At 40.1% G+C, this 12,500-nt stretch overlaps 1 protein-coding gene across 1 annotated transcript in view; it reads right to left on the bottom strand.

Moving 5' to 3' along the window:
* Positions 1–2,474: 2,474 nt before the first annotated feature.
* The window catches only part of LOC138004521 (protein mono-ADP-ribosyltransferase PARP14-like), a 40,354-nt gene continuing 30,328 nt past the window's right edge, over positions 2,475–12,500 (bottom strand). The window contains exons 6-8 of the mRNA XM_068851055.1: positions 8,314–9,210; positions 6,084–6,398; positions 2,475–5,620 (exon numbers count right to left, since the gene is read on the bottom strand). Coding sequence (XP_068707156.1) covers positions 5,346–5,620; positions 6,084–6,398; positions 8,314–9,210 — 1,487 coding nt within the window. The 3' untranslated portion in view covers positions 2,475–5,345. The remainder of the gene's footprint in view (positions 5,621–6,083; positions 6,399–8,313; positions 9,211–12,500) is intronic.

The raw sequence follows: 12,500 nt of genomic DNA on the forward strand, positions 1-12,500 counted from the left end.
AATTTGAACAAATGTACGAGCGGCCTGGTGAGAGGTTAAAGTACGTGGGGAAATCTCATTTGTCGTCCGCCATTTTGAAACATTGATGGCGGGAAATAAGTGAGCATGCTCAGTGGTTTTTGAGACCTGTCGGACAGAGCGCAAAAACCGCTGATTGGCTAGCGGATAATGACGTAAAATGGCTTTGTTTTGCGGAACTACGCCTGCGCAAACTCGAAACATTCGAAGTCAAAGTTACGATCATCAATCCAGCTTTTGTTAAATATTTTCAGAAAAGTCGGACGAAACACGATTGAAACGAGCTGTTGATAAGGTTTCGTATATTACTTCGCAAGTCATGTCAAGTAGCAATGCGTCCACGTGTATCAATCGATTTGTTTTGGCTACTGTGCATTTTCTTGACATGGAGTGTTGGTCTGCTCCCAGATTATTTACAAATCTTCGAGCAATTGCAACCAGCGAACTGGAAACGAAATTCTTGTTTGTTCTCGGGATCTACAGGAGCAACTTGGTGTTATGGACAAAAGGCTTTTGCTTCGAGTTTCCATATTTTGGAAATAAGATTGGCTGGCCGTTGTTTTTGCGGACTCTAGCTCGGTTATATACAACGTTTATAATTTATAAATCCTCGACTGGGCTTCTTTGCTTGATGAACTGTGAGTGAACTTCAGCCAAAAAGTTGAATTTTCTCAACACCGGGAATTTACATTTTCCACATGTAACCTTGACTGTTTCTCCGAACATCTACCAAGCATCAGAAAAGAGATTGAAGAGGAATTCTGCCATGTTAAATGCGATCGATCTTTGCAAGATTTTTGTTGCTCCCTCGCAAATATTTTTGCAGAAGCCATTCTAGGAAATCTGCATCAAAGCGTCTTCCGCTCAGTGCATGTGCAATATTGTCCTGATCAGTTGTGGAACAGCTCAGCTACATGTAGGTACATTACTGTAACAGAGTAACCATATTGGTCAAATTTTCCACATACATGTAAGTTTTGCAAAACGTCTTCAAAAATACATGTGCAGCAAAACTTTGGAAGCAAACAATTCAGATAAATTATATAATAATAATAATAATAATAATAATAATAATAATAATAATAATAATAATAATAATAACAATAATAATAATAATCTGTTGGGAATGGCTAGACTCCTAAGAAACGTTTTGTCCCTTTAGGGAATCAGGAGAGGACTCTGTCGAGAACTTTAGGAACTTGTTGTTACTCGCTCTCAAGGGAAACAATTGACCAGGCCAGGGGCACCTTTTAGGCCTGTGATGTTACTTAGCAATAATAATAATCATCATCATCATCATCATCATCATAATAATAATCAAAAATAATAATAATAATAATAATAATAATAATAACAATAATAATATTAATCATAATAATATAAAATACTCCCTACAGCTTTAATTAGATCTGTACCACTGAACCAATCAGAAATTTAGAAACAATATTGGTGGCCCAAAATTTAATAATGTAAGGTGTTATCTTTCCCCTTGTGATTACACATTATGTGCTTCCTCTGTAACGGTTTTATCTTTGTTTCTGTTTTTAGGAAATGGTAGCCATACCTGATTTATAAAGAAACTGAGGTTGTGCAGTAGTGCATCAACTACTCTTATTCTCTGCAGATTAGCTCTCTTGGTTCATGGAGAATCCTTTTCATCATTGTAAATACATTGTAGTATGGTCTGGAGAATGTTCATCGCCGAAATTTACCATTTATCTAGATCATATATTACGTGCTTTCCTCGTTTCGTTTAGTGGTTGACTAGTGACTTGTGAAATTGGACAGTGCACAAAAGAGCTAAATGTAGTGCCTCCTTTAGTTGTAAGACATATTAGAGGAACACAAATAATATTGTTATTTTTTTTTTGAGTAATGTTAGTTTTTAGTACTGCCAGTGGTATTACAAGTGCCTCTTTTGAATGGGTTCCCCAAGGTTCTGCTAACTTGATTGCGGTAAGCCTTGCTAAGCTAAATGTTTTTTCGCCGGAAAGCGAAATTTCTGAATAGAGCAAAAAAAAAACCCTTTTTGGAAAGTTTAATTTGGATCAATTCAATTCCGACGTTTAGAAGTACGCGAAGGGCAAGAAATGTTTTTGTGATGACCCTGCGTCTGTCTGACCACCAGGTATTACGACAAATGCAAACTTACGAGCCATAGTATATTTAATTAAGTTAACACAACAGAAAGAGTCGCTTACCTTATATTTTGACACGAAAATGCTTTACTATTGCCATAAAACTATCCAGTTAAGGTCGCATATTACACATGATGAATTCATAAAAGCTACCATTTTCCAGCGAAATGCTTTTTGAAACGAGATGCTTCCGTGAAGCATACACTGGGTTGCCTGTGGTACATGCTACAGAAAATCAGAAGGCACTGAATTGTGTGGTATTGAAATACAGCATTCCAGTCTCCCGAAGAATAACAAATAAAAGAGAAGCGAGAAACATTGGCTTCTGGGCTGACATGTTGATAATTTTCAAGTTCCCTCACAACTTCGTTTCACCACAAGTGTGCCCTCTGAGCATCTGACAGCTTTGTAATACTAGATTTCACTGAAGTCAATCCCTGTTCCGCGGGGTTAGTGTTAGGATGGGAGACCAAAACAATAAACCCCTCATAAAAAACAGAAGCATCTGACCGAAAATACTATTAACGCTAACAAATGCGAACTCAGCAAGGTACAGATTTTGTTAGCTTGCTTTATGCAAAACAAATATTGATGAAAAAGCAAATAACCATTGATACACAGTTTTTAGAAAGAGCAGAAGGAAGTTTCCGGGACGGTCGATCGAGAATAAAATATTTACATGAAAACAACATTAATTTTGAACCGTGAATATAGAATAAAAAAAGTTACGAACAGCGACAAACATTTTGGGAGATTTTTGCTACGTTTAAGTTGCAAAATCGAAAGTGACATGGCCGGAATTCAGCGGGCGCCGTGATTAAGTTACCGCGGCATGTTTACTCGCCAAACAGTGAAGCATCTGTGTCAAATGATGGCAAGATACCGGGTTTTTGTAAGTTTCTTTTTCCGTCAAGTGTTCTAAAGTTTGAAATGAAATGAGAGAAGTCAAAACAAAGATCACAATCGCCCAACTCTTGTTTATGCAAAGTCAAAATTTACTCTCCAAGACGCGTACGACGTTATTTATCACCAGGTAATTCCATCATTTTGGAAATAGCAGCTACTTCATTATTCATCTGCGTCACAAGTTTTCACTGATTTTTGTTGAAACTCAAGCACGCTTCCAACAGGCCTGTGAACCCTTGTTGCTGACTTTCCATTATTGAGCTCCATAAGGGTATATGTTTTTCACTTCCCATTTACTTTCTTCAATCTTTCTGGGTTCAGTACTTTGCTAGTAACCACATGTCTTCTCATGCTATTTACCCAAGACTTCTACCATGGCACTATGTACAATGATAGACAATACCAAAACAATATCGTGCAATGTTAGAGCTACATATTACGCAAGGACAACTTGAATCTCCTGGAAGACAACACACTGCTCAGTTGACATTATGGAATAAATCGCTGTGTTACTTCACTACCACACGTAAGCAATGCGAGTCAATTTGTTTTAAAGAGGACAGGAATTTCTTCGTTCTGACAAATGATTAATTAATAGGCCGGTAGCCAGGTTTTAACCTCAGAAAAGAATCTGTTTTGTCGTACGAACGTGTGAGGACCTGTGAGCCAAAGGGCCTCTGCTGGTATGACTTCTGGGTGACCCCTTAAATGGTCTTAATGACCCCCCAACTTGAAAAAAATTGCCTGGAGCGCTGCTCGTACCACAGGCAACCCAGTGTACCCTAACGGAGGGTCTAGTTAAGGATTTGAAACAAGACGAGGAGAATCATAACGAATACCTCACCTACAAATAGCACTTATTCTCAGTCATAATTTCGTAATTTTAAGTATATACCGCAGAACGTATCAGAAATAAAACTGGCATGAACAGTGAAGATGTTACAGACAATTGAAAAATAAAATTTATGATCGGGTGCTCATTTCCTTCCCTTTATAACCTTAAATTTGGTCGCTTCACACAGTTAGTAAGACAAGAACAGTAAGGAAATGAACCGAAGTGTAACACCTATCGCTTGTAGCCCTCTGATTCTTCATTGCCCACGTGCACTTCGTCGCCACTTAAGCTCCTTATTGCAGCCGGATCACCGGTCCGCGCATGACCCAAGGTCAGTTCGCAAAATGTTTGCAATGAGCAGTTGTTTGATCCAGTGTACAACGGCTAAAATTAATAACAGAGTTTAAAACATCATACTGATATCATATTCACATGGTCATTTTCATCCCAACGTTGCTAATTTACTTTTATACCATGACGAAGTTGCAGTTCCCATTGCAACCGGGTTGACAATCAGACATAGTTTGATGCTCCTCTGGCTTGAAGAAATTTGAATGTAACTTAGATTATGAAAGATGGCAGCTAGACACGGTGATTTTAAGGTAAAGAAGCGAGATTATGTTCTTGGTGCTTTAAAGGATAGTGCCTACTGTACACAGCCAGTCACTCCTTCTCGTAACGCCTCGGCGGACGAGAATTAACAATTAACGCAAATTAACTCAGATTTACCCCATGCAATTGTGTGGTTAGTTTGGAAAGCATGCTCCTTCAACGCAGAGTTTTCTCTCCTTGCAAAAAAAAAAAAACCGCCTCCTTCATACGTGCGCTAAACTGACGTTTTGTTTGTCCGAAAGAAAAATACTCATGATAAACGTCACAACACGGAATGGCTAACGTAAACGCCGTCAGTTCCTTTTCCCCTCAGCTCGAGATCCTTGGGTTTGGCAAAAATATGACTGAGCGTCTGGAAAGAATTTTGGGCAACTTTTACGTCGTGGCTACTCAAAACTTACTTGATAAATCCTGTAGCCTTTTGAATGTACGGTATTACGGAAAACCAACAGTTTCAGTTTACAGTGTCCCCAATTAGTGCTCCAGTGCTAGAACGACTAGACAATACTGACATAGTTTCTTTCCTTTTTCTTTTTCTACCATCAACCAGCCAGGTTTATGTTTGGACGCATGGCACATCAAATTGAATGCCGCCCACGCACCTTGTCAAAAGAAAGGGACGTTACTTAGTTTTCCTTTTTTAGCACGCTGGTAGCATACAAAAAACTCTTGCGGTAACTTTGTATCACCCTTGAGGAAGAAACTAGACGGGAGTGTCAAAATGTTGCGCCTTTGAATTGTAACTTTTTGAGCTACACACAAATTTCAGTCTTCAAACCAGAGTAGCATCAAACTATGTCTGTTACCATATAGAAGCAAACATTAATTTAAAGCTACTAAAATGTAATAAGGTACTCAGGATAACACTGAGAGTCGTAAAATACAACAAAGATGGATGGGTCCCCTGTGTTGTCGACAACTGACTCATACAGAATCTCTGGTCTGGAAGGATTTTTCGGTGGAGGAACAATCATGGCTGAGTTGCCTACACAATATTGCCCAACCAGGACCCGGGCGAGGTACATGTAGCGACACCCAGCTACACCCCTTGCGTATCTAACGGAGTAAGAGGCATCTCGGGCAAAGCACACCCCTCGTCCATACACAATTCCTGAAACACAAAAAAAAAAAAAAAAAAATTGTTGGTTTTTAAGAAAGAAAATGACTGACGACTGACATTTACACTGACTACTGACTCCTAAAAACACAACATGACATATGCAGACGGCAAATATATATATATATATATACAAATTGATTTAAAAGAGGGGCAGTACAGTTAATTCTCTCCAAGTGGATAACATTGCCTCACATTCACGAGGTGATTGATGCTTGGTCTCAGCTCAATTTACTTTCCATATTTCTCCAAAATGCGGACATTCTGGAGCTGGTTCTGAGGGTGTCTGATTTAGAAAGAATGGACTGTATTCTTCAGACACTAAAGCCAAGAGCCGCTCAATTTCGTCATACATCCTTAAATGTGAGCTGCGGTCTGAAGCTGGGATTTGGGTTTACATTGGAAATTCCTCACAACATGTCACCTCCCCTCAACAACTTCAGAAGTAAGTACCTACCATTCACCCCAAAAAAGCTCCTGTTAAAACCCTGCGTGTTTATAGCAGTTATATTTTTAGAATCGGTGCCATGAAATAGCTGTCGTTCATTATTTCCTCTATTGTCTTGGTCCATTTTTTGTTTTCGCACCACATAAGACTGATAAAGATGGGGGTTTTGAACTCGCTCGATTTTCAGAATATTGACTCCTGGGGAAGTTTGCTGAAACTTGCTCGCCACAGTTTGGTACTCAGAGGACCAAGGGACGAGTTGTACCAAGTGCACAGTCACATTAGGAGAAGGTATTGGATCCCAGTGATTTGGAAGAGAATTTCCTGAAACGTATGCATAAAAAGAATTATTTTTATCCCAAAAAACGAGGTAAATGTGAAAAATGATATACCGTTCAAATACGGAGTAATGAATACAGCTGATGTAAACCAAAAATATAAAACATTGTTCACAACAAACTCAAAAAAACAATTGTTCGTAGGACAAAGAACACCAAAGAAGAGCCTGGTATTACCTAATGTTGGAGCCGTTCGATACTCTTTCTCCGAAAACATATTAGCTGCCAAACCTTTTTAATTTCAGTCCACACGACATTTTCTTGTTAATGTATCAAATTCAGGAGCCATAGTTAAGAAATTTAGTCAAATTTCTCATTCCCCTTCGCTCGCGACTGCCTGGAACGAGAAATTTTTCTTAAATTGGAAAATTTTACAGTTTACACTTCCCCGCGACCAGATAAATTTAAAATTGCTTTAAGTCCATAAATTTGCAATTTACACTTCCGCACAATCACTGGGCAAAATTTGGGGTGCAAAGGAAAAATTGGGAGTTCGGTACTTTCCCCATCCCATAATGCAACACGTTTTGTTGGTTCTTTACAGAAAAACAATACAAGTTATTTACTTTTGGGACTGTATCATGCTTCAGTGAACTGGATATCCATTGTTTTAATTCAAATAATCCCCCAAAATGAACAAATATGTGATACAATGGAAAGGTGCCACGCACCCGTGAGAAGGATTGAATATCATTCTCGTTACCAGAGCCTTGGATCCACACAATATAGAAATCTAGCACTTCACGTTACACTACACTCACTTCAGTTAATTTTGGGAAACTCTGTCCAGGAGAATATGCGCCGTAGGGTTCTTGTAGCCAAAAATTGGCTATTTGAACCTTACGGCGCCTGTTCACTCGTCGTGTTAACATGAATGCACCAATTAGAGACGCTTTTGATTGTTCTTCACGAAAACCAATGAGATGACACTTTGTTCAGGGTACCCCAGAGCTCTTCTCTCCCTCAGTCAAGAGAAGAGCTCTGGGTTCGAGATTGGATTGAATATAAGCTGCTTTGCAACGGGCGAAAGGGCAACTGAAAAATCAGAATCCTAAGAAGGATTCGAACCTGCGACCTCCGTAACACTGATCAGATGCTCTTCTCATTGAGCTACCAGAACTTACTGCAGAGCCCATCTGGGTCCTAAATGGACAATGTGTCTCACTGGTCTGAGAGGATCTACAAAGCCATGCTCCTCAGTTTACACGACCGGTGTGACTGAGTTCGTAGGTTCGAATCCTTCCTAGGACTATAGTTAATAGTGGGGACTGGTTTTGAAGCTCGGCAAACATCAATGGAGAAAACAGAGATGCCAAGATTTTGGTTGGAAAGTCCAGGACCGTGCACAATCTTTTGTTTTGCGCTCATACACTATGCATGAATTACGCAACCAACACGTTTCCATTGGTTAGTTCCTCAATACGCAGTTAACAACTACACTGTATTGTGTTTTGTGCAAGGTCAAGGCCAAAAAGAGAGAACAAAAACCTATAACAAATTTGAAATTTGTCAGGTTTCATAACCATTCTCCTGTATTAACAATGCTAGGCCTCTGATATTTCAGTTGTCCTTTCGTCTGTTGCCAAGCAACTTGTATCCTATGTGAAACAAGAAGAAAACTGTGTTGCGCAAAGTTTGTAGATAAATAAACTAGTCAAAATTGTTCATTATTGCGCGCAAAATATGTAAATTGCCATACGTTTCGAGGCTGCTGCCTCTTCATCAGTGGATAAAAAGCAACTGAGTTGCTTGAAGAGGCAGCAGCCTCGAAACGTATGGCAATTTACAATTTGTATCCTATCCTTGTCACGGCCACATTACACCTTTCCATCATATCATGAACATTTTTTCTTATTAACACAATGTTAACACTGAGCTATCAAACTTATTTGTTCGCTAACCTTCGCCAGATCCTTTCACTTTTCTGTAAATTGTTATCGTCTTCCCGTTTCGCCGTCCTTGACCAGTTTTTGCTTTCAAATTGATGTCAAACTCATCTGCTCTCAAAAATACGCTAACAACCGCTTCGCTTTTGACGTGCGCCATCTCTAACTTCGCGTTGGTTTTCAAATCAAACACCATTTTGGCCCCTTGTATGTCATAACTCCATTCAATGTTCTTTGAAATCAGTAGCGCTTGTTGCTCTTCCTTGATTTTCTTATTTCTTTCGTTAATTTCGTGCCAGATCTCCCCAACCATACCTGTCACTTCAATTGGTTCACCGCGGACCACGATGCGGTCAATGTCAGCCTCGATGTCAAGTCTTACGTCACGGTCATTGGCTTTCTTTCTCAAGGAGTCAATCTGCTTGCGGGAAAGTTGGTTAACAGCCTCATTCTCGACTTTCTGAGTCGTACAAGCTTTAGAGAAACCCCTCTTCAAAGAATTTACCGCTTTTTTCACGCTTATCGAGTCCTTGCCTGCAACGCAGATTTTTAAAGATGGGTCATTTGTCACGCTCAACCTTCTATCATATTCTCTGGGTTGCCTTGTATGCTCTGAGGAGGAATTACTTTCAAGTTTGTGATCAGCTATCCAAGCTGCATGCCTCTGTTGAGCCAGCAAAAATTCCTGCATCATTGGAGCTTGAAATACGGCAATGCGCACTTTTCTGACGTTTTGACAACTCAGACTGAAGTTGTTCAGAGCCTGAAAGGTGACTTGGGCCGAGTCCGCCGCAGCTAGACCATAACCGCCAGTGCCAACGCAGGGAATTGAAAGGGAGCGAAGTCTGTGATTATCCGCCAAGCGAAGACCAGCCTCTAAACATGTCTGAAGATGTTGTTTATCTGACGAACCTATAATTAAGACATGCATAACACGATAAACCACAACAATAAGAATGACAGTTTGAGATAAAATTTATTTAATAACAACCATAATTCAGTAGGAGGTGCCAAGAACAACCATAATATGGCTAAAGGAGCCAAGCAGCCAACGTTTCCAATAAAATAAATACAAAATGGTTAACCGGCCTAACTCTAACATCTGGGTGTCCAAGAAAATGTTGAGATCAGTCATGCTTGCTGTGTGACCAAGATCTGGTTTGACTCATATTGGGTGAAGGCAATCAATAAACACATAGGTGAATATTTTTTACAGTGGATGAAGAATAGAGGAAAGAATAATTGAGAAATAGCAAGTGTCGTAAGTGTTTGAAAATCCACTTGCAACGAGGCTTTCTACCTAATGTAGCGGAAGCAGAAATGTCACTGTACCCCCACCCCCCACACTAATCATCTTTATTTATACACGGTACAAACGTCAAGTATCTATATAAATATTACTATCTATGTAATAAAAGAAAATACCAATACAGCTTCTATATATCAGAATATTACTAATTAAGAGAATAAAATTAAAACCTGTTTTTCATGAACGCCGTGTCGGAATTAATTAACAACCGTCGAAAGCTGCAATCATAGACAAAAGTAGTTAGGAAGAGCTGTATTTCAACTGGCTTCTGTTAAAGCGCAAAATAAATAGTTTCTCCTCTCATATAACCCCCTCCCCTCTATTCAAGGTTGGAAGGTAACACAACAATTCAGTTTTGCAAAACATTGAATCAGGGGGCGGGGGGTTAATAGCTGTAATGAAGAGGCAAAGGCAATGTTTCTAAACGCGTGTCTTCGTGGCGACAGCAGGAAATGGTTGAATGGGCTGACTGAATTGGAATGCAGTATTCAATAGTTGTTGAGCGACTGCAGCTTTTTTTTGCCTACGATTTGGTGTGGAGAAAACAGGTCAAATTAAACAGCAGGGGGCCCATACAAACTGTGTGACTGTCAGAAGCCAAATTATAACAAAGGGGCGTCCAGTAAACCGTTCCGAGTCGGAGACAGCGTCTGGCTCCACAACGTTCGGAGACGGAAGGGGAGGAATCCCAAATTGAATTTCCTTGCGAAGGACCTTACCTAGGGCTATCTGTTTCATACGACGTCGGATCCAAAGAATCCGCACAGCCAAATCAAAGGTGGTCCGTGCTGATGGTTTTAAGCCGTTTTAAGCCGTTTTAAGCCGTCTTAAGCCGTCTTACTGTGTCTTCGTGGCGACAGCAGGAAATGGTTGAATGGGCTGACTGAATTGGAATGCAGTATTCAATAGTTGTGGAGCGACTGCAGCTTTTTTTTTGCCTACGATTTGGTGTGGAGAAAACAGGCCAAGCGGCATGGGGCCCATACCAACTGTGTGACTGTCAGAAGCCAAATTATAACAAAGGGGTGTCCACTAAACCATTCCGAGTCGGAGACAGCGTCTGGCTCCACAACGTTCGGAGACGGAAGGGGAGGAATTCCAAGTTGGATTTCCTTGCGAAGGAACCTAGGGCAATTTGTTTTGTACGACGTCGGATCCAAAGAATCCGCAGAGCCAAATCAAAGGTGGTCCATGCTGATGGTTTTAAGCCTTTTTAAGCCGTCTTAAGCCGTCTTACTGTTTGACATGTAAGTTATTAGTCATTCGAGTTATTTGAAGTTTAGCGATTATAATTTCGCTACCAGACATAGTTTGATACTAATCGGGTTTTGAGAATTTGAATGTCGCTTACAAAGACCATAAATAAGTGCGAGGATCATTTCTCTCTTTCGAACAAACGTTTCGACTCTTCTGTCTAATTGTTTCATGTGGGCAAAAAAACCGGAGCAAAGATAAAATACACAGTTTTTGTGTGGGCTTCCACACTAAGCTGGCAGCAGAGATATTTGTATGTCGGTATACGAGAAAGGTCACGTGATCTGTAAGAGGTTGCAGAGGCTTGGGTACTAGCGCGTGGAAAAGAAGTGGTGGCCGTTGCGTTGCCCTTCTGTTTGCTGTGACTTGTGTCCACGATTTGCTGCTTTCGACAAAATTCTGTTTTGTTTTCTCCTGCTTTGAGACACCGAGGTAAGTTTTTATTTATTTTTGGCTGGTACTGAATGTCGACATTATGAATTTGTTTGCATTTGTCGAAAATCTGGCTCTTTAATTAAAACGAAACCGATTGCAATTTTCATTTCTTTCGTTCTTTTTTTCAGGTGTGCGTGAAGGGGAGTCAGCCAACATTTATCAGCCTGAAGATTCAGACCCCTAAAAAATATAAGGTTATGGATATTAATTTCCTCCATTACCAGCCTGGTGCCCCGGCCCCTATTACCATGGGGGGCTGCCCTGTCCATCAGGTGCAGACGTACAAGCTCCTTGTAGTCCATGTTTCTCACGATCTATCATGGAACGCGCATGTAGAGCACATAGTCACCAAAGCCTGTAAACGCCTTTATGCCCTTCGTTTTCGTACGAAATCGGGTGTTGCGTGTGCGGACCTAGTTTCCATTTACTGTGCCCTCATCCGTTCAGTGCTTGAATATGCTGCGCCTGTATGGGCTGCACTCCCCCTCTATCTTGACAACCTGATTGAGTCTGTGTAGCGCAAAGCCCTCCACATAATGTTCCCGGCCGTCGACTATAACAGTGCCTTGTATCAATCTGGGCTTAAGAGCCATTTTCCGAGAAAATCGAAAATCGCAAGACACTCGTAAAAAAATCGATTTTTTTTTTCTTTTGCCAAAACATCCCTTTTAGTGACCTAATTCAAGAAAAAATAGTTTTGGGTTCAAGCGATTCATTGTACGGGAGAAATGACAAAAAGTTTGAAAAATCGATTTATTGCTGGTTTTTCGCCCTTAAAAACAACAGAATCCGACCTCAACTTCGAGAAAACGGTGAACGCATAAGAAACAATCCCTAACATCGAAACTTCAGGCGAATATTATTTCGTTCTTAATCTTTAAAGCCCTAAAAGAAAATTTGAAGAAATAAGTTTTTTACACTTACAATCGACAAGTTTAAAAGGGACATATTTGTGTCTCTTGAAATGTTAGAAAATGAAAGCGAACTTTAACTGTTGAAAAAGCCCTCTGGTATATGCCGCTTCCTAGTAAAACCGATATAGAATAAAGCCTTGGCTATTGAAGTAAATTACGGGAAAGTTTTAGCTCTGGAAATTAAATACAGCCCTGACACTGAGGCAAGCAATTTGAGAATTTCATTTAATAAAATGTCTGCAAATTAGACGGCCCGCTGAAGGAATTCATTCTAAACGCGAAGTTTAGTG

The sequence above is a fragment of the Montipora foliosa genome, chromosome 5 (assembly GCF_036669935.1).
Source record: "Montipora foliosa isolate CH-2021 chromosome 5, ASM3666993v2, whole genome shotgun sequence".
Lineage (NCBI taxonomy): Eukaryota > Metazoa > Cnidaria > Anthozoa > Scleractinia > Acroporidae > Montipora > Montipora foliosa.